The sequence below is a fragment of the Camelus bactrianus genome, chromosome 34 (assembly GCF_048773025.1).
Source record: "Camelus bactrianus isolate YW-2024 breed Bactrian camel chromosome 34, ASM4877302v1, whole genome shotgun sequence".
Classification (NCBI taxonomy): Eukaryota; Metazoa; Chordata; class Mammalia; order Artiodactyla; family Camelidae; genus Camelus; species Camelus bactrianus.
Window position 1 is genome coordinate 11,472,991 of NC_133572.1, and position 27,522 is coordinate 11,500,512.

General features: G+C 35.6%; 1 protein-coding gene across 4 annotated transcripts in view; it reads left to right on the top strand.

Annotated features, from left to right (window-relative positions):
* PIK3C2G (phosphatidylinositol-4-phosphate 3-kinase catalytic subunit type 2 gamma) overlaps positions 1-27,522 on the top strand; it is a 266,594-nt gene that overhangs the window by 88,502 nt on the left and 150,570 nt on the right. For 3 of the 4 annotated variants that reach the window (XR_006721857.2, XM_010946489.3, XM_045510288.2), the window contains exons 14-16: positions 1,058-1,172; positions 6,389-6,519; positions 13,593-13,781. Coding sequence is in view for 3 of the 4 variants with exons in the window: in XM_010946489.3 (XP_010944791.2) it covers positions 1,058-1,172; positions 6,389-6,519; positions 13,593-13,781 (435 nt within the window). In the remaining variant the exon portion in view is untranslated. The remainder of the gene's footprint in view (positions 1-1,057; positions 1,173-6,388; positions 6,520-13,592; positions 13,782-27,522) is intronic. The other variant, XM_045510287.2, reaches the window with a different exon arrangement.

The window sequence follows — 27,522 nt, forward strand, 5'->3', positions numbered from 1 at the left end:
TGCTAAAAGATTATTCTTAGATCATATAAAAATATCTGCCCAGTAATGTTTGAAATTATACTCCTTTGGGCAGATCCTTTCTAACAATATCTCTAGATATGAAATATAAAAAAGGCAGGCCTCAGGAGGCTAAGGGTTTAAAAAGCTTTATTAGTTGGATTTTTTCTTCATATTTTGTATATCTGTGTGTTAAATGGCGAGGTAGAATTGTAAATTATTTTCAAAAAGACTCAGGTAATAAAGTTCTTTATGAACTTTAATTTTGTTGACTTTAAGTTCTATGGTTTTAATTTGGTATATTATAATCAAAGACTGTTCTCAGTGATCATTGGAACATTTTACCAATAATGTATATACAAGCCAGGTATAACTTCTTCTTAAATTCCTATAAGGATCTGTGGATTTGGATGTTACTGAAACTGTTAAAACTATCCGTGAATTCTTCCTGTCTGAAGTCTTTCCTGTATTTACTTTCATAAACTATGGTAATTTATAACATATTTTTAAATATTCAGAATATGAATAATCTTTCTATTTGTGCATAAAGAACCATTTCCTCCATGAAGTCCCACAACTATTTTGATTCTGCAAATCATATGCTAATTTAAATCTTTTCCTTCTATAAATTTAGAGCTCATGTCTTTAAAGATGCCCAGGGAATTTAGTCACTTGATGGAGCAAAAAATGTTAAGAGTTAACATCTTCATTGATTTAAGGGAGTTGTATTCCAAGAGTATAAATCTGAGATTCTTAGTCCCATCTTGTAATCAGCGCTGTTGGAAACTAAGAATAAATGCTACTTGTTAGAAACCATCGTGGAGACAATTTTCTCATGTGGAAATAAACGTAGGCGCCTATGAACATAGCCACGCGTGTGGTGTATTAGAAATGAGCCGTTAATCAGTACCTAGGCTTATGGAATATTGTGTTTCTCTTCTAGCTACTGAATGAAGCTACTGAAATAGCTGATTATGTTTATTCAAAAAATTATAGATAATAATAGCATCCCTCTGGAAATGACTTCTGTCTGTTTGTCTGTATGTGTTGTCTTTTGCAGCAGATTCATTCCCGGATCTGTGCTGTTCAGCATGACATTACAGCGTGAGCCTCCCATAGAAATGATAGCTCCAGGAGTGTGGGATATAAGCCAGCCATCGCCAGTGACCCTGCAGGTAAGTGGCAGGCTATGAGATGAAAGTACACGCAGCAAGTATTGGTTGATAAGTAGCCTGCTGTCAATTACAGAAACAATTTTCTTCCAGGATCACACATTTTTTAATAGTCTTCTCTTTCTGCAGCCTGCTGGGATTTGTGAAACCTCTCTGCTTTTATTTTGCATTCAGTATTCTCAAGGCTCTTCTCTCCCAACTTTTATAATAGCAATTTCAAGCCATTCTCCATCAAACACAGTCATGAAGGAGGGGGATGGAGTGTTGCCATGAGTCTACTCATTATACGTATTCATTTTTCTTTCCATTGTCTTAAAACAGTCATTAGTGTGTATACACCTGCCTCTGCACTGTGTCATGTTTCCTTAAAATCCCTTTTGTTGTATGTTTCCGAAATGACTAGCAATTAGCTGGATAGTTAGGAAGAAACTGCAAACAAAATCCATCCATCATACCTTCTTTTCTCTTAGAGGCTCTCTGCTTGCTGCAGTTTGTGATCGTGAGTAAAAGGCGGTTAATGATTCCAGGCTTTGGTCCTTTCTGCTGAGAGGATTTTTTTCTCACTCTCCTCACTCTTTCATGATTTTAAGTGATCATATTCATCAGATCCCTGAAGCATGGCCAGGCCCATACATGGAAGTGCAGGGAATATGGACTTTCCATCTCCCTAGAAAACCTGAGCAGCACACTCTCGAACAGATTTTCCAACCCTGGCACTACAGGCATTTTGCAGGGGACAGTTCTTTGTCATGGGGGCTGGCCTGCGCATTGTGGGATCTTCAGCAGCGTTGCTGGCTTTCACCCACTTGAGGCCAGTAGCACCTCCCCAGTTCTGACAGTCACAAATGCCTCCAGATATTGTCAGATGACCTCTCGCAATAAAATTGCCCTCAGGTGAGGAGTACTGCACTAGAGGAAGCTAGTGGAGTCTCTAGGTTCATAAAATCTTCAGATTACGGTTTAGTGATGTGAGAGACAAAGTTTAGCAAAATGGACAGCAAGATGTTAAAAATGGAAGAGAAAAATAACACTAATAAAAATGTGACTTTCACTCCAAAGATGGGAGGAAGTCCTCCCCTGCCCTCTGCCCCCAGACTGTAGCCGAAAGTTCACTTCTGATCAGTGGACGTGATGATAAAAAAGAATGGTTGTTCAGGTTGGACCTTGGCACAGCATCATAGACACTCCGCATGTGATGGCTTACTGATTGGCAGGTGTTTCCTTGTAACAGGACAACTCACTTTCTTTAAGAAGATATAGGCGCTTTTTATCAGACTGTTTCTCACCAGATCCAAAACACCTGAACTTAACAAAAATCTTCCAAGTCTGACTATTACCAGAGCTTTGTGGATATGAATTTATGATTATCAGGGTCGTTAGCGGCAGTGGTAGGATGGGAGATGTTAGGGAAGCTATCAGATGAAACTCTCCTTGATTCTTCTCAGACGAGGAGAGCAGCTGCTTTATGAACACAGATCCTGGCAACTGGAATCTGAAGGCAAGTTTCAAGTATTCAACAGCAGCATAGATTTCCAAGTAGGGACCTGGAGGCATGACAGAATTTATCTTATAAAAAAAGGAGGGAACGTGGAAATCATTCACCAGTATGCAGAAATGTTAAGTTAGCCTATTTTTACAAAATAATTTCAAATGGTATAGACAGAGAGGGAAACTTCTCAGAATATTTTTAATTGATGATGAAATATACAAAGTAGTAAGAGTTATTAAGGTATTAAAGTTAAAATCCTTAATAACCAGTATCAGTCTAATTACATACAGCTAAATTTAGAGCAGAATTTTCAACCTAAAGGTTATGAGATGGTGAGGAAATTAGAAGCAAGTTCTGCAACCAGTGTTTGTGTTAAGGAGTCAGTACAGGTCTCAGGGAAAGACATCAAGCTGAGAGAGAGGAAATCTGGAATCTAGCTTTAGCTCTTAAACAGTAAAATTTATGACCGTGAACAAGTCACCTGCCCTTCAGTTTTCACCTCCGTACAATGAAAGGATTGTGCTAGGCTTCTCCGACTTCTTTCAGGTCAGTACTTCCCTGATTGCCTGTGTTAGATTGACAGTTACTACCCCACTATTGCTACCCCAGTGTGGTAAGGGATATGTTATGTCACAGAACTTGATTTCTTCAAGTCAGTCATTTTTTCTTTCCAAGTTCTATGCTGCTGACTGGAGGCAGTGGATAGAGCAAAGCAGATGTGAGTTCAGACTCGGAGACAGATTATTATATGACTCCATCATCTGGGTCTCCCTCAGCTTCCTGCCTCTCCTCATCTGCAGCCTGAGAGAATGACTCCATCACCGTTCAAGCACTATGAGCAGAGTTATCTTAGTTAATGTTGCTCTTGTTCTATTTTATGCTTCTCTACTTCTTCACCTTCCCGTTGACGTCTGAATTCACTGTATTCTGGTTTATTTGTCCTCACCACACTGAACTGCTGTCAGGTAAGCCACTATTTCCTAGTTGCCAAATCCAGTGGTGACTTTCAGTCCCCTTCATACTGGCCCTCTCTCTGCAGTTTCTGGTGCTGTCTCTTCCCCACAAACCTGTCCCCTGGCTTTGCTGTTACTGCGCTCATCTTTCTCTTCACATTCTCCCGTTATCCTTTCTCTGTCTTCTTCCCAGGCTCCCCTTCTTCTGCTTGTCCTCACTATTGATAGTTCTCGAGGATTACACCTACTGCCCATTGCTATTCTCAGATTTATTCTCCCTGAAAGAATTTCTTTTTAACATTTTATTGAAATATAAGTCACATACCATACAGTCCTCACATTTACAGTGTGTAGTTCATTGTTTTTTAGTATTTTCACAGATACATGCATCTCTCACCAGTGTCAATTTTAGAGCATTTTCATTACTTCATAAGGAAATCCCCCCCCAAAAAGAAAGAAATCCCATAACTTTTAGGTATTCTGCAACTCTAAGCAACTATTAATATACTTTCTGTCTCTATAGATTCACTTATTCTGCACATTTTGTGTGAGTGTAATCATACAATATGTGTTCTTTTGCAGTTGACTCTTTCACTGAGCATAATGTTTCAGAATTCATCCACGTAGTAGCATATATCAGAATTCATTTCTTTTTTATTGTTGAGTAATATATTGTATGGCTATACCACACTTTATCCACTCGTTAGTCAGTATACATTTAGATCGTTTCCACCTTTTGGCTATTAAGAATAGTGCTGCTATGAACATTCATATGCTACTTTGTGTGTGAACATATGTTTCATTTATCTTGGGTAAATACTCAGCAGTGGAATTGCTGGGTCTCATTCATTTCTAAGATTTAATTCACAGTATTTTGCAGATTCACTTCTAAGTCTGTATCTTTAGTTCAGACTCATTTACACCACAAGCTTCAGACAAATACAGGCACGTGCCTGCTTAGATTCTCACCCGGATATCCTGGAGACTGCTTCAAAGACAAAACATCCCAAACGGAACTCACCATCCTCTCAAAATTGCTTTCACCCCCTAAATTATTTATGTCTGTTCATGCCCCCACATACACCTGTTTGACTTGTCTCCTCCTTCTTTCTCTCTAGTCGTGTTTGGTCCACACTGTATTCTGCCAGCTTCTCTCCTGTATGTTCCTCAGGTCTGTCCTCACAATTCCCCACCTCATCTGCCCTCGTTCAGCAGTTCTGTCTTCCTTTACAATAGTTTAGCTTTTTCTCGTCTTAAGTTTTGTCATTCTCCAACCCCAAATCCACCAGTGTGACTCTTCTAAAAAGTAAATTGGAACTGCCACTCTCCTGCGTACGCTCCTTGTAACTCAGCACCACCTGGAGAATGAAGGACAAGCCCTAAAGTGCAGCCCCCTCTCGTTGTTTCTCTTGCCGCTCCTTGTCTGACACTTCAGGCTCCAGCAGCATTGAAAAGATTGTAGTTTCTGACACGTGCTGTCCTGCTTTTGCCCACGTGCGTTTCTGAATACTGTTCCCTGCCTGCCATGTGTCTACAGTCTTCCCATCTCCCACTGCCCACCCCTCGGGCTTAGTGTCTGTATTAATATTCACTTTTTAAGATCCACAGACCCTCCTCTAGGAATCTCTCCCTTACCCTCTCCTCTCTTTCCACTCCAAGCAGGATGAAGTGCTCTTCCTCTGTCTTCACATAATGACCAGTAAGATTTTTATCAACACATTTACCACGTTCTGTTTCTTTCTCAATGACTTCTTTCCATTGACTTCTTGATTTCTGAGGACATTGACAGTGTTTGATCCCCAGAATCTAGCACAGTACCTGGAATATAATTTGTTACATTAATGATGTGTCCATACCTCTAATCACTGCAATAACCAAACCTATAGGTATTTCTAAACTTAGCACTTTGGTCTGCTTATTAGAATCCAGATACCACAATGCTCGGTTTTTCCTTTTATGTAAGCAGTCCTTTTCTTGAAACCATACTTATCTATACAAAATATTTTACTTTACCTAACATTTCGTTGCCTCCTTATCCTCCATTATCAGTGATGTTGGGAGAGGCAAAGTCTTATTATTGATACCTGATCCTTAGAACACAGTACATTTTGTGTCCTAATGTACCATGGGTTCTTTTTTTCTTCACTCCTGACCACCATATGGGTCCCTCTTTCTCAGCTCCTTCCCTGAGACTCACAGCAACTGCCTTCCAGTCGGTAGGCATCCTTCCTTCCCTTGAACTGCCGTTGAACTTACGATCTAATGTTTGGGTGCCTTATAATATCCAAACTACATCCGCAGTTGAGGTTGCAGTTCTTTGAGCAAACTGACAGAATCATGGGGGCCTGAGCAAGCCCGTGGACACCTTGTCACCACGGTTGTGGGACATGGACACTAGGGACATTCACAGCAGCCACTTCAAGGAATTCCAAATCATAGTGGGAGCCATGGTGGCCAAGTGTGAATGGGGAAGGCTGTGGGAGGAAGTGAAGCAATGAATAAATGACACACAAGGAGCCAATATTCAGATGTATAAGGAAATGTGAATTAGAAGTTTGGATGACCAGATCTGAATATTTTATTGTCTATATGTATTTACATGCACTATAATGTATATGTCAGTCAAACTATAATAATTCTACCTAATAAAACTAAAAACAAAAAAAAAAACAGAAATTTTCTTTTACTTTAGTTTCTACAAATCTGAGATAGAGATTATTAAATTAATAATGTATTTTCAGGCATTCAATACATTGCAAACCATATTTTTATTTCAGATTGATTTTCCAGCCACTGAGTGGGAGTTTATGAAACTGGATTCTGAAGAGAATAGAAGTGATCTTGAAGAACCACCAAAAGAGTGTTTAAAACATATTGCCAGACTGGCACAGAAACTGTCTCCCTTACTGTAAGTGCCCCAGTTCTTGTGAGTGACTTTTGCCTGCTGTTCACGATATCATCAGTCATGCTGGAAGCACTCATATCTTTAAAGCGGAACCTTCCTTCTCACGTAACTCCTTTCATTTCCTAAAGTCACGCCTGTTGGATGGATCAACTAATGTGTAGGAGCTCAATCAGTCATTTTATGTATTTTTTAAAGATTTTTTTTTTGTGGCATGTAGCAACTTTAACTTTGGTCAAAGGAAAAATAAAAAGATTGGAAAACATTCAGTTCAAAACAACAAAGCAGAGACTGATGGATATATATCAGCATTAATTGCTCAACTATCCTTCAAGTAGATAGAATAATGTTTTAGTAAACAGGAAAAAGAAAAATTTAATTATGATGGCAGATTAGAAAGAACGGACATAAATCAGGTTTTAATACCACTAAATTGGTAATTAAGGAGTACTTAAATTTTGTCAAAAAGTAATTGCCCAGGGGAAAAAAAACTCAGGAAGAATTTCAAAAGAATACTAATTCTCTCTTTGTACTCACTATTTATTCTTACTATTTGGTAATATCTAAGCCACAAGTTGTGGGTTACTAACATGCCAAAAGCATAAAACTAAGAAAGCAACTCTCTCTCAGAGATTCTCTCTCTCTCTATCTCTCCCCCTTTCCATGTATATGTATATACACTATGATAAAATATATAACATAATAAAGCATTTTATTCCAATAATAAATTATGTAAAGATTTTGAAGGGGGCTGTAACGTGATCTGAATAATCTTTTTGAATGATCCCTTTGACTGAACATTGAAGAATGGATTGGAGAGGAAGGAAGAGTGGAAACAAGTAGTACAACAGAGTAGCTGATATAATATTTTAGGCAGGAGGTCATGGTCACCAGAACTAGGGTGATGGCAGTGGATGCTGGTAGTAATGGCTAGAGCTGTGAGCATATTTTGGAAGTTGCAGTGGATGCTGGTAGTAATGGCTAGAGCTGTGAGCATATTTTGGAAGTTGAGAAGACATAACTTGATGACTAATAGTAAATAGAGGTTAAGCCAATTGAGAAACCAGGAAGAATCAAGTTAAGTCAACGAAGAATATAAGGTTTTGAATTGATCAACTGGGCAGCTGTTAGAGTCTTTTTTCTGGAGGAGAAGTCAGTCTGAGACCTTCTAGACTGAGGTGCTGAATGTGATCTTGGGTACTCTTGTTGCTGCCCTGGTCTCTAATTTCAACTCGTCTTACTCTTTTCCTCATTCACTTCAAGCCGATGACATCAGTTTCCTTCACATATTTCACATGTGCTGTTCCTCTCCCATCTCAAGTCCTTTCTATTTGGTGTTTCCTCTACATGAAATACTCCTTCCTACTTCTTCACGTGACTGAATTATCTCTCCTGTAGTTCTTAATGTGATCTTCGCAAAGAGGCCTTCTTTGATAACTCAATCTAACGAAGTTTTTCTCTACTATCTATCTTACTACCTTTTATGTCATCACACTTAACACAATATATTGTCATCTTCTTCATTAATGTATTTTTTTCTCTTTAGTTTATAAGAACTGAGAGAACAAAGAACCTGCCTGTCTTGTTTGTCACATTTCCAGTGCTCTACACTGTGCCTGATAAGTAATATGTATAAAATAAATGTTGTAATGAATAAAGTTCCTTTGCATACAGTGTGGTAGAAAAATTAGCTTAAGGGTTGAAAATGATGAAAGATACTTGTAGTCCTCATGACTCATATTTTGATGATCCATTGTCATACTAGACTGCTGTCATCTTAACTTGGTGAAGCATCTTTCTGCCCTCCTTACTCAAAAGTATAAAACCTTACATTTAAGTGTGTCACATATCAGAGGCTAATATATTTGTAATGAGAGATTTTTAAAATTTAAAAAGGTGCTATACTTTGACATTTAAATATATTAAAAATGTCAAAACTAACAAATAATAAGCACAGTAACTACCTTTAAATATTAAAGGTTTGTGTTTTTAAATGAACCCCAGTGAATTTTAACTGGTTTTATACTTCAGCTTCTATTTAAGTGAATAACTTATACATAAAATAAGCAACGTTTTCCTGTTTCACCCACTCAAGTACAATTACTAATGCTCAGTAGAGTACAATTTCATTCTGCACTGTGAAAACAGATGGAGAACAGCCTTCAATATGGTAAAACTTATGTTAGAATTAGATTAAATTCATTTTCAAAATACCACATTTTATCATTTAGTTGGTGACTTAATTGTTCCTTCTTCCAAATTGATCAAATGTAATCAGTCAAAAAGTTCAGACTCAGTGAAATTTAATGAAAATATACCCTTACAATTTGTAAAAATAAGAAAGAATACCTTCTTCATGGCAACTAAAAGAATGTGTCTGATGTAAAGAAAATTCCAGGGTATAAGATACAAAAAGTTTGTTTTGAAACAAATGCTTCTACTTCTAGCTGTGAAGATTACCTATGACTAGACTAACCCTCCTGACTTAAAGAAATACGACACAAATACAAATGAAACAACTGGTTTCAGAAACTGAATAGGCAGGGCTTGAGGGGAGCCCATGAATAAAGTGGCTTTCAGCCCACAGGCATTTTCTGTATCATAGCTCCAGGAGGTATAATTAAGAAGAGCATGTAGGTCTTGCTGAGATTAACCAAAAAAAAAAAAAAGCAGCAAAGATCAGTTTAATGAGGCTGAGGCAGCTGGAATTTCCAGAGCATAATAGTGGAGAAAAGGAAGATATACAGGGTAGGAGCCACAGACATAGGTACTGGGGTCCCCTTAAATATTTAGCTGAGTACTAAACTACTCATAAGCAGAGATTTTCTAGGGACTGCAAAAGAAGCACTACAGGGAGATGTGAAATAAATGTAGATTCTAGAAGTTGTGCAACGCTGGGAGACATAGAAATTCTTGCCGGTGAGAATGGAGAAGGATCAGAGGATGCCTCAGGCATTCAGTAAAGAAACCAGAAAGATGCATATTAGGAGTAAGTGTGCTGTAGCCTGAGATTAAGGACCATGCTAGGCCTAGTCTGGCAAATCGTACAAACAAGCCTCAAAGGATCCAGCTGATCTGCTAGTAATTAAATTGCCTGCTAAAAAATGAAAATATTTAACACTCAAAATACAGCAAAATGCAGGCTCTCAACAATGCAGCAATTTAAATGTTAGACATAGAAAGAGTGAGAACATATAACCATAGCCCAGGATGGGGGCAAGCAGTTAACAGAAACAGATCCAAATATTTTTAAGTTAGCAGATAATTATTTCAATATGACTATTATAAAGACATTTATGGATTTAAATAAAAAGATACATGTGAGTGAACAAATAAAGCCTCAGTAGAAAAATGGAAATTTAAGAACTGAAAAACAATATTTAATTTTTAAAAATCACTGGAAGGTTTAATAGATTGCATAATCAAGAAAAAAGAACAGTGAGCTTGGAGAAAGGGCAACAGAAATCATACATGTTGAAGTACAGAAAGAGCAAAAACATCCTGAAAATAGCCTTGTGACCTCTGGGACAGTATCAAGCAACATAATATGTGTATATTGGACACACAAGAGAGAAGAGATTGAGGTAAAAAAAGAAATACTTAAAGTGAAAATAGCCAAAATTTTGTAAGTTTGATTAAAAAAATCAACTCACAAATAAAAGAAGTTTAGTAACTCCTTAGTAGGCACATGGGTGCGCACGCGCACACACACACACACACACACACACACACATCACCTAAGCACATTATAGTCAGATTTCTGAAAACTAAAGATAAACATACTTTTTTTTTTCCCTAAAAGCATCAGAGAAAATCAGCAAGTTGCATTCATGGAAACAACTCTAATTCTGCAGATTTCTCATTAACTGCAGATTTCTCATTAGAAACAATGGAAGCCAAGACATTAGAACATTATCTTGCATTTTGGAAGAGGAAAAGAAAATCTATCAACTTAAAATTCTATGTTCAGTAAAATTACATTTCAAAAATGAAGACAAAATGAAAACATTTTCAATTCAACACAACTGAATTAGTTTATTATAAGCGCGTCTGTACTATTAGAAATGTTAAAGAGAATACTTCACGCTGAAAGAAGTGGTAACTGAATGGACACTCAAAACTACAAGAATAAATGAAAAGCATCACAACAGGAAAATAAGTATATAATAAAAATATTTTTATTTACACATTTGTTTATTTATTTAAAAATAATTAACCATTAAAAATCACAATGTACAGCTGGGTTTGTAATATATAAAAATAAAATGTATAACAACTATAATAAGAATGAGAAATTTAAAAAAAGTGTAGTGTTCTAAGGTCCTTATAGATAGGGTAGTGTAATATTAATTGTGGTTGGCTGTGATAGGCTAAAAAAAATATTGTGATCCCTAGAGAAGCCACATCCCCAAATTTTAAGAGTACATTTAAAAAGCAAAAAGACAACAAAATTTAAAATTTTAAAAATCCAAAAGAAAACCAGAAAAAAGAAGAAATAGTTTGGACAAAAAAATTAATAGCAATATGGTTGATTTAAACCCAACCATGTCAATATTCTGTTAAATATAAATGAATAAAAACTTCAGTTAAAAGGCAGAAAATGTTAGCCTACATTACAAAAATAATATCCAACTTTATGCAGCTATATATAGGCATATATTTTAAATATAAGGATTCAGCTAGATTAAAATTAAAAGAATGGGAAAAGGTATACAAGGAATCGTACCATCTTGATATATTTTGAAAAGAAATTTGATAGAATTCAATATCCATTCATGATTAAAAACTCACAAAACTGGATATAGAATGGAACTTCCTCAACCTTAAAATTCTGAGTTAAATCTAGTTCTATGGAAGAATCTAGAGTTAATAACATATTAAATTGTCCAAGAATGAGTGTTTCCCTCTAAGACTGGAAACAAAACAAGGATTTTTGTCTAAATATTCCTCTTCAGTGTTGTAGTGGAAGTCCTAGCCAGTGCACTATGGCAATAAAAATAAGTTTTAAATGTGTAAAGTTGGAAAGAAAGAAATAAAACTAACTCTATTTTCAGAATGATTATGTAAGATCATAGCATTTGAGATTAATGTACAAATTACTACTGTATCCCAGTTAAAAAATATTATTTTAAAAAATTCTGTTTACACTATTAAAATCTCTACACCTAAAAGTAAAAAAAAAAAATTGCTAAGAGAAATTAAAGAAAGCCTAAGTAAATGGAAGGATATACCACGTCATTGATTAGAATAATCTCTATTGTTAAGATGACAGTTCTATTTCTCCCGAAATTAGTGCTATAGATAAAACTATACACCCATTAGAATGGGTACTATTTCAAATAGGCAAAATCAAGTGTTGGCAAGAATGCCATAAATTGGATCTATCATACTCTGCACATAATAAAGTGTTACAGCCACTTCGGGAAATAGTTTGACAGTTTCTTCAAAAGGTAAACAAACACCTGACAATCAACCAAGTCATTCCCCTCCTAGGTGCTTTCAGGGAGAAATTAAAAATACTTCCGTACAAATGCATGCACATAAATGTTCACAGCAGCTTTATTCATAATATCCCAAAATAGGAAACAACCCAAATGTCCATCAGATTTGGGAAAGGATAAGCAAACTGATAGATTCACATAAAGAAATAGTACTCATTAATTAGAAGGAATAAGCTGATACACTCAACAATATGGATAATTTCGAAAACAATTTGTACTGAGTGAAAGAAATTATACACAAAAGAATATTGACTCTGATTCCATTTATATGAAGTTTGAAAACAGTTGATACTGATCTAGAATGGAAAAAAATCATACCAGCTTGCCTCCGGTGGCACAGGAAAACTGTTTAATATCTTGAAAGGAATTTGGTTTTTACTTGGTATATACATTTGTCAAAAGTTGAAGAACTGAATCTGCATTCTCTTTTATGTAAACTATGTTTCAATAAAAGTAGATAAAAGGAAAAAATATGGTAGTTCAATATTGGAAAAAATAGAACTTAAGTAAAACAAAATAATTTGTGTTAGTACTATGGTAATAATTTTGTTGACGGGATTTTTTTTTCCTTCTGAGGGCTTTCTGGTGAGGAAGCTAGTGACAAAGCAGAAAAGAGCCCCACATGTACCTTAAAATCATCCTCTGTAATCCAGTTCTTTCGTTTTGCAGATGAAGATGCCTTCAAAAGAAATTGCAGAGAAACATTGATACTTAAATTTTTTTTAATATTTCTCATTATCCTTCTCGGGAGTTTTAGCTAATTTAAACTGAGCAACAGAGTGTCAGTTTGGAGGAGACAATGTTGAAAAGCTGTCATTGTCATGTGAGAAATGCTGTCCTTCAGTTGAACTGTGGTCCTGAATGCTTTTGCTGGAGTGTGAGCAAAACATGATAAGCTGTCAGTGACTCGGTGGCCCTCGTACTAGATTTAGACCCATTTGGGACCACTCTCCGAGGAGAAATGCTTGCGCATTTAAAGAAGTCCTTTTCACTGGCATTTTAACTCCAAACTTCCAGGAAACTCTGAGAATTTAAAGCCAGAATCCAGGGATGAATTGAGATACTTGTTTTTGAAGTTTTGAGCAAAAACTTCTCTGACCTTTGATGAAACTTGGTTGGAAATGAAGGAATATCATCTTTAAAATATGCCTTTTCTTCACAGGCCCACTTGGGTCTGAGTTAATTTGTAAAGAAAGTAAGAAAGTAAATGGTTGATTACCTCTGCTCTCAGCAGTACATGTTACAAGATTCAGATAAACTTGGTCTGCCTTAAAGGAGACAGAGACTCTGCCAACCAAAATGACATTTTTTAAAAAGTGGCAAAGATAGGAGGGAGGAAAAATAAATATGAATTATCTGAACTGAAGTTTATTTTATTTTCCTTTCTTCAAAAGAATAAAGTTAGTGGGAAATAAGCTTATGAAAATAACCTATCAAACTGTCTCAAGAAGATAAAGGACTTATTTTCTAAAATAAAAGTCAAAGAACTAGACTAACATTTTGTACTGTGTATTTACAGGAAACATTTGTTAGTATAGCAAACTCCAGTAAATCATAGTTTCCAATCTGGTTTTGCAGACTCTCGGAGGAAAAGAGAAGATACTTATGGTTTTATCGTTTCTACTGCAATAATGAAAATTGCTCCCTTCCCTTGGTCCTGGGTAGTGCCCCTGGATGGGATGAAAGAACTGTTTCAGAAATGCATACCATTTTGAGAAGATGGAAATTTTCTCACCCTTTGGAGGCACTTGGACTTTTGTCTTCCAGGTAAGAATTGCATGGCAGGCATGATAATACTAATGAGAACAACTTGTTTGAAGAGAAGAACTGTAGGACCATATGATTAATTCAATAGCTGTTCTGTTTGTTTCCAATTTCAGTAGCTATGGATATTAAATTTAGATAAGTAAACTATGAATATAAATTTTAAGTAAATAAACTATGATTGTGTCTTTTGTACTAAACTTGAAGTATAATGGTCGTAGTTTCTTAAAAGTCTAGTTGCTCTTAGAGAAATAATCAAAGAAACTGAATAGGGAAAAATAAAATTCTCTATTCCTTCTCCTCTCAAAAGAAGAGTTCTTAAAAATTGGAACAATATCTTTTACTATTTGAAATATGCAAAGTGTGGCAAATTACCCTGCTTAGGTATTCAATTAATAAGCCAATGACAATGATAGGAATAAAAGGAAGAAAACCCACCCCTTATATATTCTTTAGATGTCCCCTCAGAATAAAATGCATGGGGCTGGGAGGTGAGGTGAGGTAATGATGTCATCTTCTAGTTAAGGATGTCATCTTCTAGTTATGGTTATCAGAGGGAGTGGAGGGTGGAAAGGGGTAAATTGGGAGCTCGAGATTTGCAGACACTAACTACTATATGTAAAATAGATAAACAACAAGTTTATACTATATAGCACAGGGAACTATATTCAATATCTTGTAACCTATAATTAGAAAAGAATATGAAAATGAATATATGTATGTATATATATGAGTGAAGTATTATGCTATACACCAGAAATTGACACAACATTGTAAAATGACTATACTTCAAAAAAAATCCATAGCCAACCTTTTTAAAAAAATGTAAAAGTAACAATTCACAGAATAAGAGAAGATATTAGCAAATCATATATGTAATAAAGGAATTGTATCCAGAATGTATAAATATTCTTACAACTCAACAACAAAACAGTGAATAACCTAATTTTAAAGGGTCAAAGGATCTGACATTTCCCCAAAGAAAATATGCAGATGTCCAATAAACACATGAAAAGATGCTCAACATCATTAACCACTAGGGAAAGAGAAATAATAACCACAGTAAAGTATAACTTCACACTAACCAGGATGGCTGTAATCAGAAAGACAATAAGCTTTGGCAAGGATGTGAAGACACTATAAATTTCATGTATTGCTGGTGGAATGTAAAATGGGGCAGCCACTTTGAAAAACAATTTGTCAGCTTATTAAATATTAAACACTGAGTCACCATATGACCCAACCATTCCACTGTTAGGTATATCCTCAAGATTAATGAAAAATAGGTCCACTGAGAAACTCATACATGAATGTTCAGACCAGCATTATTTGTAATAGCAAAAAGGTAGAAACAAATCAAATGGCCATCAACTAATGAATAGATAGATAAAATGTGGTCTATCCATGCAATATAATATTATTCAATAATAAGAAAGAACGAATATTAATATATGTTACATCATGAATGAACCTTGAATACATGCTAAGCAAAAGAAGTTAGTCACCAAAGACCACATATTGTAAGAAATGTCCATCATATTTATAAGAAATTTCCAGAATAGGCAAATCAATAGAGACAGAAAATACATTAGTGGTCACTTGGGCCTAGAGGAAGTTGGGGGAAAATAGGGGGTAACTGCCAATGGATATGAGGGGATTTTTTGTGGCTATGGCTCCACAACTTTGGGAACATGCTAAAAACCATTAAATTGTACACTTTGAGGAAACTGTATGATATTTGAATTATCTCTCTGTAAAGCTATTAAATTTTTTTTAAGAATAATTATAAAAGTAAAAACTATGACTATATCTCTAAGCATAATTTTCTTATGGAACAACTTTCTAAAGTTTCTAAAGAATTCACTGGTTTTTTTTTTTTGTAATTTATTATTGTTTTATTAAGATGTGCCTTGATCTATTTTAAAGACATTTAAATGTGGTAACTGATATTTTTTGTAAAGTTCATGGAATATTTCTTACAGACATCTTTGTCAAAATGAAGCCTATAATACTGCAGAGTTTTGTTGCTTGTAAAATGAAAAGAGTCACTACACACACTTCAGTATTCTCTGATTCCTGATAACCAAGCATAATTCTTCTAGGAGTCTTCTCTACCTAAAACAAATGTTGAACATCTATTTGATTCACTTAATGTTTTAAGTCTAAATATCGGATTTTTGCTTAATGCCTTTTAATACTATTAATAATAATATTATTATCTACAATATTATCTACAATAACCCTTAAGGCAAACCCTATTATTATTTCAATATTACCCATGAGGCAACTGTGGCTTACAGGGGTTAAGTTGCCCAGGTGACACCAGTAAGTTTAGGAGCTGGAGTTAAACCCAGAGATTCAGAGCTTGCTGACTTCACCACTGTGACTTACAGTCTTCCGCCATAAATACAATTTACTTACATACTAAATATGTAAATAAAATGATCATAAAATAGTTTGATTGTGGTAAATAATAGTACTTAACCTTCTTATGCTTGGATGTTTCTATTTCACTGTGTAATTTCTTTTTATCTGAATAATTAGAGGTTACAGGGACGAGCTTCAAGTAGAGTGCTACTTATTAAGCATCATTCAGGAAACTTAGTAGAAATTTGATTTATATGCACATTGAACCTGGTAAGTTCCTTATCATGCATCAAAGAAGGTCACTGAAAAGGTTGGAGTATTTCCATTGTACTTAGCCTTTGACTCCCACTCTCAGTTTAACGGAACTATTAAAACACTTAAGGACAAGCTGTTTCCAGAAATGAACCTTTCAACTTCTCTAAATTCAAAAGCTGAGTTTTCTGAGACAAACAGTATGTGCTTGTTAAGTGAGTTGTCAGAGTGAGTTCTTCAGAGATCTGTATTTTCTCCCCTTTTAATAGTCTATTTTTTCAATGGCTTAACCTCTTGAGAACTGGTGTGCATCATTTCTAGCTTGGATAATTTTTAATACTTCTGATTACTTAATCCTCTTTGAAGATTCACCACCTCCTTTTGTCGTATTTTTAGCAAGAGACATGTTGAGATTTGATTTAGCACGTGTGGGCCATAGGGTGTTAATACATCCATGGCTGAGCGTTAGCCATGTGTTCACCGGGTACTGATACTTCCATTAGAGAAGACAGTCCTGTCAGAATAATAGAGATCAAGGGCTAAGATCGGTAGTTCTTGGCAGATGGTGGCTATTTTCTTGAACCCTGATGCACAGGCACAACTATTCAACTGCTAATAGCAGAAATTACCCAAGGAATTAGAAGGCAGTTCAAAGAAAGTATTAATTTAAAAATAGAAACTCTGAATTGGCATCAGAGGATTACATCAGAAGCTTAAATAAAAATTTGACAAGGTACCAGAACCTGCCATCCTACATGATGTAAAATGATTTTTTTGCAGGAAGAAGAGCAATACTTAATAGGTAGTGCCTCAGCTTTCAAAATCAGTTTCCTTGGGAAAATGTTCTACAAAAATGTTTGCACCAAACCACTATATTCTTCATTGTGGAGATGAATTTTATGCTAAAGCCATTCTTAACTAGCATTGTAAGCAGGCAGAATAGAATATGAGAAGGGACACAGCTATAACTTCCACATTTAACTAAATAATGAAGTGATGGATGATGGTGTATCTTTTCCATTTATTTATTGAGCAAAAATATGTGTACATAGGAATCAGCATGCAATAAATCAAAGAAACAAGAATAAGTCAAAGTGACTGTCTCTAAAAAATATACAATTTAGAGGGAAAGACTCAAGCTGAATATCACCACACAACAGTACTCTGTACTGTTGTCAAAGTATTGAGTGCTGTGTGCCCCCAAGGGAGAGAGGCAAATTCTTTCAGAGAAAATAAGAAAAGCTTCACAAAGAAATTGCATTCTGACTTGAAACATTCATAGGAATTTCCTGAGTGGAGAAGAGAGGAAATGGCATTCCAGAAAGAAAGATTAGCATGATCACAGTTATGGGGGTTCAGAGAATAGTGAGTAATTTCACATAATACTAGAAGGACATTGTACTGGGAGACAAGGTTGAAAAGGGTGGTTCAGTTTAGATGGAGGCCTCATGAATCAGGTGGTTACTATGAACTAACTTTACTGCAGCCTATGGAATTTTAAGAATGGGAGCCTTGCAATCGGATTAACTTTATACAAGGTTAATTCTGTGAATTAATGTGAAGGGTGGACTGAAAAAAAGAGTAGAAAAAGAGCAAGGATATTAGACAGATGTCAGGTTTTGAAATAGTCTGCTTGAAAAATGGTCTGGGCCTGATCTAGGCATCAGGAGAAATTTACAGAGCAGATCTGAGAATCATTTCAGAGCAAAGTGAAAAAGAGAGAGGAAAAAAGGAAGATTTTTGAGCTTTCTGATTTGGGTAAATGATGGCTAATTACATCATTAACCAAGACAATAGTTGTAGAAGAAGGAGCACATTTGGTTAGTGAAGTTGGAGGCTATACTTCAAGGTCCTGCAGAGGCAATGGAGAGAAATAAATTGTGTCTCTTAGAATCACATTGATCGTAAAGGCAAGAGAATCGCAGAGGAAGTAAGAAAAAGATTTTGAGGTATGGGGTTCTTATATTTGTTTAAATAAAAGAGCTTCAAGCATATTTACAAGCTGATATGAAGGATCATGCAGGGAAGATGAGAAAACAGAGATGAGTGAAGTGACAAAATGAGAAGGCACCACAATAGCCTGGACCAGAAATGCAAATGGGAAATTTATCCAAGGAAAGGAATAGAGTCGCTTGTTCCTCTCAGGTGGGAGGGAAGGAAAACTACGAATACAATTATAGATAAGTATGGAGATGGAAGAGAAAAATGAGAACGTTTCAGTGTTCTCCAGGAAGGAAGAGTCAAGGCAAGATGCTAAAAATGAAGAACATAGAATTGCATAAACCCAAAGATATGTATGTATCTTGCCTTTGTGTCCTTTTGAAGAGTTTCTGGAGTTGCTTCCAAATTTCACGGCTGACAACATAAGCTTTGAAATCAAATATATCTGTCTCTGCCACTTATTGCATACATGACCTTGGGTGAGCTTCTTTATCTATAAAATGGGAGTAATAAGCATCGTGTACCTCACAGGATAAAGTACTTATGAGAGAATTCAATAAACGCTACCAATCGTTCTTATCGCCATCCTCTTCATCATAACTGTATTTTTAAGAGTGTTTAAAGTTTTCAGATTTTTTTCAGTGCCAAATTGTACATATCAATAAATTCGTGGGAGCAATTTCATTTCTAGTAAGCTTAAATAAGCTTAAAGTCACTTGTCAAAAAATATATGATAAAAGAGTTAGCAAGTTAATAAACATTTGACAATTGAATCATGACTTACAGTTTACTTACTAAGCACTTTGAATATGTGATTTGACCTACAAAACAATCTCCTTAATAATGTTACCAACATCAACAAATTCCCCTGTTTTACTGAACCCCATTTTACAGATGGAGAAATTGAAGCCTAATTTGTCCTTTCATTTACTCAGTGGGTACTTATTCATGCAAGGCCCTTATTAGGCCCTGAAGCTAGCATGCTAAGCAAAAGGAAACATAGACTTGCCTTTATGGTGTTGCAGTCTACTGGAGGTGGGGAAAAACAGGCCATTACCAAATTATGTATGAAATATAAAATAACAGGTATTATAAACAGCTCTGAGTGAAAACACATGGTTCTGCAGTAACGTGTAACAAGAGACCCAGACCTTTCTTCCAGAGTGGGAAAATTCTTCCCCGAGGAAATTACGTTTGAGTTCAGATCAAAGACGCATGGGAATGAATTGGTGAAAGGAGAGAATAAGAGTTTTCCTGGGAAGAGGGAATTATAAACTAGAGGAACTGCATTTAGGAAACTAGAAGGTGTAAATGATTCTAAGTGAGAGAATGTTTTGAATTGGTTTGCATCTTTCAAAGATCACTCTGGCTTCTAAGTAAATCATGGATTTGATGAGGGAAGCAAAAGTAGATGAGAGAGGACCAGTTAGGAAGTTACGAGAGTGGTTCAGGTTTCAGAGAAAGGCAACTCGGCCTTCGAAGGTGGTACTGGTGACCTGTTGAAATGAACAGAACATTTTGGAGTAAAAATGACAGGGTTGAGTGGTGAGGGATAGCGAAAAAGAGGAATGTCAAGGATTACTCTTAGGTGTCTGTTTTATGTAAGGTAGATCATAGAAACATTTCATAAGATGTGGCACACTGGGTGACACGGATTATAGAAGAATCCTGCAGTTCCGGCTTTTGTATGTTGGCTTTGAGGTGTGGTGGTTCAAGAAAGATATGTAAGCTACAGACCCCAGTCTGGAAATCATCCAGAGAAGGATGGGAATTAAGTGAAGGGAGTGGATAAATTTGTTTAGAGAGAACGAGCATAAGACAAGAAGAGCCTGCATATTTATATTTAGACTCAAAATCCCCTATTCTTTTTCTTAGCTTAATGCTGCTTTTGCATGTAACGTTTAATGGATCCAAACATAAAATCTCTACCTTGTACTTTCAATATACCACTTGCTTTCTGTAGTGCCTTTCTAAGCTTGTCTATAAATAAAATCAAAATAGACTCATAGAAAGGAACAAAATCAATAACTACTCTTTGATTTTAAATAATAATTTTAATTAATTAATCCCATGACTATATAGTTAATTCCCCAGTTTTTATGTGCAAGTCCAGAGACTGTCCGTCAGGAAATATCCATGTAGTTCCTGCATCTCTTTGTACCTAGGATTCATTCTTATTCCTTCTGGTTCATGACTAGACTAATGCTGCAGTCCAGTTAAACAAATTACACTGCCCACTGTTATGTGTCTCTGTTGGTCTATTTAGAATGAAATAAATAATGTACTCAAGTTAGTCTGGTGCATTTTATGTAAGTGTATATAATAATATCTAGTCAAGAGATAAAAAGGCCTTACTAGAAGTACTATAAAAGGCCTGCTGGCCTAGTATTCTGGGTATTTGGATTCTAGTTTCAGTGCCACCAAAGAATGGCCTTAGGAAAACAGCTCACATTTTCTGAGTTTCAGTTTCTTCATCTGTATAAGAAGGAGATTGAACCAAGTCTCCAAGTTTCCTTGAGTTCTAATATTCTGTAACGATGTGAAAATCCTTGAAGGAGCATGAATTATTCAGTAGCTAAAGGTTGACAATCATCTTAGAGAAGCCTTATTCACCACTTTTCCTGGAAAAGAAATTTCTTCTGTCACATCTGATCGTTTTTAGTACTAGAAAAATAGCAAAAATACTCATATTGACATTTTTCTTCCAAGCTGATGCTGAGGGTGTCACCAGACTCAAAACCTGTTGGAAAAACAGTTCTGTACTTCTGATGGGTTTCTAATTCTAACCTGACACTGGGGCTTTTAACTGCGAATAGCCTCCTGGCATTCTGCATGAATTCTTACTGTATTTTCTGAAGTCTGACATTTCTGTTACACTTAAATTTGATCTCAGATCTCTTTGCCTTTCAGTTTACTCCAAGTTGCTTTTTCTTAAAGGTTGACATTGGTTACATTGCATTCAGCTTTCACCCGTTACTTCAAAAGTTCATTGAGTAAGATTTTGACCCCATATCATTTTTCAAAGTAGAAAAAGAAGAGCAAAAGAGAAAAACAATGATATGGGAAGAAAATAAGAAAGGAGTAGAAATGACAAAATAACAAGTCAAATGGAAAAAGTTGAGAGATGTATTTTTCTGTTGAAATTTCATTTCACAACTCCACTGGTCCTGTTGAAGCTTGTCTGAATTCTTTGTGATATTCTTATGGCCCTCTGAAATGAGAGGAATTGTAAATGTTTGAGGGAAAAGAGGAGGAATTACAATTCCCAAGTCTAAACGTTGGTCAGATGACTTCAAAGCCAATTCTTTGCTTAGGGAAGACATAGGTTAATCTGCTGCTGTTTTAGAAACAGGGCACAGGTGCTGATTCTTTGACTCATGGCCCCAAGGCAGTAACACATGCCAAAATTATGTTGTACATTCGAAGCTCTCAAAGTGAGGTCTACAATCCCCGAGATGTTTACAGTGGTGTCACAAGGTCTAAATTATTTCCATAATAATTCTAAGCTGTCATTTGTCTTTGTCACACTCATTCACTCATAAGTGTAGAGTGGGGTTTTCTAGATACTACATGACATGCAGTGTTGCAACAAATTTAATACTGAAGCAGACAGGAGAATTCGGCTGTCCTCTGTTAAGCCAGACATTAAAGACAAAAATGTTAAACAATATTATTCTTCTCACTAAATATTTTTGTGAGAACATAGCTATATTTCATAGAACCATACTGTTCATGTTAACAGATAATGGGTTTATTAATGTCACCTAAAATGAATTGATAAATATTTCTTTAATGTTCTGGTTTTATTTCTAATGGTAATTATTGATAGGTATAATCTACATAAACAAAACTCTTTGGAATCTTCAATAATTTTTAAGAGTGTAAAAAGGTCCTGAGGACCCCCCCCCCCAACACACACATACAACATAGGAGAACTGTTGTACTGCAAACTCTAAGCACCGGTCAGTTTCTGCTTCTATCTCAAGCCAAAGAATCACGTAAATACTTGATACTCTTCCTTTCCTGTCCATTTAAAGATTACAATCCCAACTTAATTCTCTACTTGACTTCAAACTGTGTGTTTACCCTATATTGTTGGTAAAATATAGAGTGGATATTTCACTGACGTGTCTTTGGAAAACGTTCATTTTGAATTTGGTTTAATTTCACTTAATTGTTTCACATTTTAAGTGTTTAACCACATGTACTTAGATTCCTTTCATCAACTTTTAAAATCTTAGTCTTCAAGGAGTATTTTTTCTTTGTGACTGAATGTCCTCATTGGACAATAAGCTATTTTTAGGTAATTCCTTAGCAATTACTGTACAGAGTTATGTTTATCTTAGCTATGGTATTATATCCTTTCAGAAATCCCAGAGACACAACTGTTAGCTCAATTTAGAGCCAACTAAACCTTGAATATATAGAAGCACTGTTCATGAAACTTATATACGACTGAATAGTAAGCCAGCCTTGATGTTTTTGCTTTTGACCATAATAGTTTTTGCTCCTCCACTCAGAAATGCTTGGGAAACTAAATTAGATAGCATAAAGTTATTTAAGTAGAAATTTTAAAAAATGATGAATAACCGTAAATAAGTGGTTATTTCACGTGGACTCTTGTTACACCTGATTAAATAGTTTTCATAATAAATGAAAAATTTGTTTCACCTTACATGATCCCCTCCCCAACAAGTAATGGAATTTTACTGACCTTGTATCTTTGTAATACCTCAAAACAGATAAACCTCCACTTATTACGTTTCAAGTGATCTGTTTTTTGATTGATTATAAGAAAGTTTCTTGTAAATATAAATAAATGAGCACCTAGTTGATATCAGCCTGATGAATTTTCTAATGATATTCTGTTTATTCCCCAGACTCAAGGGGTTATGCCCATGCCTATGGTAATTAGTACTCCCAAGGTTAGCAGGATCACTAGAGAGTGGCTCCTGGTTTATTACTGGCAAAAATTATATTCATTTTTCAAGCAAATCAGGTCACTGGAAAGTGCAATAACTTGGCTTGTGGAAAATTCAAAATAGGTTGCAGTTCTTCTGATACATATGACATTTCAGTCTGTAAATATCACACCCCAGTCAGAGAACTAATATGAGTAGCCCTCACCTCACTGAGGAATGAGTTACTGAGCATGAAATGCCAACAACTATATCCCCAAAGAATGTTTAAATAGTTTCTGACAACATCACAGGAAAGAAATGTCAGGATTTGTGGAACATATTTGTCCATTGATCTGTGGGTGAGTTCATGGCCCTGAAAAGGTATTAAACATAAATTCTCCAGAGGCAGAGATCCCTATGTGAGCCTCTTATGTTAAAAGAATATTCTAAATCAATTAAAAAATATGAGGCTGTTCTTTCACTCAGCAGTGCTGAGTGCTCTCTTAAAGGGACATATGATTTGGATCTTTTTTCTAGTGGTAATAAATTTGCAATTATTAATATGTTTTTGTAATTCATTAAGTGAGACTTACTTTTTAAATTATTTTTTTAGTAACCAATAAAACTTTCATATAGAAAGTTTGAAAAACTTAAAAAACTAAGCATAAGAAAGAAAATCAACGTCACCCATGGTATTTCCATTCAGACATTTGGTATTCATGTTTTAATCCTCCCCTTCTCCTCTTTTTTGTTAAGCATGTAGAGGAATACACACAATTTTCTAAATGGTATTGTACTGCACAAATTTTTCATAATCTCATATTAAATGTTATTTTAATATTTAATGACTGCATATATTTTCTCATGATCATAGCACATTTAACTTAAAGTATTTTTCTACATTCTTATTATTTCCAATTTTTTGCATACATATATGCACATTTTTGATTATTTTCTTAGGATAAATTACCAAAGTAAAATTGCTACATCAAGGAATAAGCACATTTTAAAGATTCCTTTTAAATACATGTTGCTATATATTGCCAGCAATGTATATAAAAGAGCCCATTTCCCAGGAACTGCACCAACACTGCCAGCATCTCTTTTAGTGTGGCAAACTCTTCCTAAAATAGTCAAATTCAAGTTATATTTGGGTACGCTTTAATGTTGTTAGTCCTTAGTCACATCTCAGGATGTCATGTGGTTTGTTTCTTGGCAATTTCTCTTCCAATTTCTTCTTGAAATTCAAGCAACAGTAATGAATAAAAAGAGACATCCCTTTCCCTGAAGGTGCAAAAACATCCTTTCCAGCATTTGCACATGTTAATGTAAGTGTATAATTATCCTTTTGGACTATACAGATATTGTTAGTTTTTGTTCTCCTGTTCCTGAGGAGCCTGAATTTAAAAAAAAAATTTTTTTCCATTACCTTCAGATTTATTTTTCTCTTACTGTTTTGACTGAGAGGGAAAGAAATCTGGAATTTATATGAGTGGTGTTTGTGGAATTAAACCTATCGCTTCAAATGTAAATTATTGCAGAGAGTAAGAAATAAGATGGGCTCCATAATATGATTTTCCTCATTATTATTAGCATCATCAATGCATTTTTATTAATCACTCATGTGTATGGAGCATGGTGCTAAATTCTAGAAATGAAAAAGAGAATAGAACAATATTTACCTTCAGTTGATTTATTCACTAGTTAAGGGATGAGAGGACACATATATAAAAAGATAAATCCTGACACAAACTAGCACAACCTAATTGCCCAGTGAAGTTAACTAGTCAGTGCCCTTGGAGCTCACAGAAGTGATTCCTAAAGATTGGCATAGTGGCCTTCGAGGGGATTTAATCCAGATTTTGAAAGAGGATTAGAACTTTAAGAAGAGAAGGAGGGTGTTCCAAGCAGAGGTTAGAGTGCTCCCAAGGTGAAGATGAGCATAGCATTTCCAAAATAAAAATAGCATACCAATGATTCAGAGCAGTTTATTCAGTGTTACAGTAGTGGAAATATCTGGAGTGTTCAGCTAGTGCTGAGTATCTAGAGAAGTAGTATGGGCCTGAGGCTTCCATTGGAAACAGAAAACCACTTAATGTTTTGTGAGAAATGAGCTTACAAATAATTCAGGAAGTTTTACAAGGTATTGCTATGAGAAACACTAATACCAGCATGAGATAATTCTAACACATAGAACTATGTTACATACAACCTAGTAGCATAGATAGTTGTAGAGGAAATTGAAAGCAAGCATAGATGTTAGAGCCATTGGTATAGGAAAAATCAACATAACTTGGCAACTGATGAGATGTAAAGATGAGACTAGGAATTCTACAAACGTTTACTGAACTATTCTTGGACTAGGAATTCATAAGTGAATGAGGCTACAATCAACCATGTATATAGAAGCCCATAGAGAAGGGTGTGATGAATTCAACAGGGGGCTAGAAAGTGACTGGAACAGCTTCTTAAGTAAATTGATGCTTGAGCTTTGACTTCAATGATGAATAGAATTTCAACATATGAAAAGGGGGAGAAATTTAATTCAACACATGGAAAAAGGGCAAAGAGAGAGAAAATGTAACCGTTAAAATTTCAAGGGAGGAAGGTATAGCTCAGTGGTAGAGTGCATGCTTAGCATGCACGAGGTCCTAGGTTCAATCCCCAGTACCTCCATTAAGAAAATAAATTAAAAAATAAACCTAATTACCTGCCCCCTAGACAAACAAAGCATTTAAAAAGCAAAAAAGAAAGAAAATTTCAGACCTATATGACTGGAGAAAGATGGTAACAGACTGCAACACAGAAGTTTGGCAGTAGAGATGTTTTAGGTGGGAAGATAATTAATGCAGTTTAGACATCTCTCAAAGAAACATGTAGAGAGTGGCCACCAATCTAGAGACAATGGAGACACATCTATGAACAAAGCAGGCAAAATTTCTCTGCTTACCAGGAGTTTACATTCTAGTGTTTGGAAATAAATACATAATTAGAGGTATAATGTTCACCAGAGTTTTGTTTTGTTGTGAGGTTTGTTTTCTACCTTCCCTTCTTTGCTGTCATTCCCATCAATAAGATAAAACAAGCACACAAGAAAGCATGAGTGATTAGTATCTGACTTAAGTCATCACTTAGGCAACAAAATGTACCAAGTAACTGTTCCTTCTAAGAATGTCCTCAAACTGACCTTCATGTCTACAAGCTACAGACAAATGGTTTAGTAATTGAGAGCAATAAATTAGAGTCAATCACATTTAGTTAGGAGAAAATAAAGTCTTAGTGTGGTAAAACAAGCTGACCTTCTTCTAGCTTTGCATTTTTATCGCACCCTTTCTACTCTCCATCTGTGCTTGATGCTGTGCTGAGATCTTCTGACCTTAGCAGTGCTTCATGAGATGTGCCTGGACTACCGTTCTCACTGGGTCTTGTTGGTAGAATGTTCACAGGCAGAAAATTATTAGAAAAGTATTTGCAAGTCAGAAGTAAAGGTTTTTAAGTGTCTAACCTTGGAAGTGAAACTCTTGTTACAATTAAAATGCTCAGTTTAAATGAAGAAAAAATGTGTAACCTGCTTAAGCATTACATTTCAAACTACGATCAAGGACAGCTGAGAGATACTGAGTAATGCCATTTTTTCCTTTACGTTGTAGCTGCATAGTATTCATTTCACCCTTCAGTACCTGACATGCTGAAAAGAGACTGAGCGTTAAGACTTTAAACGTTTTCTGACCTCCACAGTATTGGAAGCCAGTCTTTAGAGCTCTCACCTGACTGGTTGGAAAGCTGAAATTCAGTTAATTCCCATACAAAGGATTTGGGGGTTTTGTTTCTCCATTTCTTTGTTTTTAAGTGAATTACTATAAATAGTTCCCTCAAGTCTAATCTAATCTAATCCTACTGATGGAACAAGTTGTTGGCAATCTGAGGAGCCCATTTGAAGATACATTGTCTTTGGAGTACAATCCTCCCTCACGGGGTTGGTTCCAGGACCCCTGTGGATACCAAAATGTGGATGCTCAAGTCCCTTATGTAAAATGGGTGTAGCACAGCCGGCCCTAGGTATCCACAGATGTGAAAGCCACTGATATGAAGGGCGACTGTAGGGTTTCAAATGCTAACTACCTTCATAAGTTTAGCTCAGTAACAAACTTTCATTGTGTCTAATTGGTGCTAAATCTTACAGCAGGTATATGCAGTCCAAAAATGAGTAAGACATAGTTTCCCTCAAGAACTTAACAATCTAGTAAGATTTAGCTGTATTAAGTTATTTTTGCTTATTTATT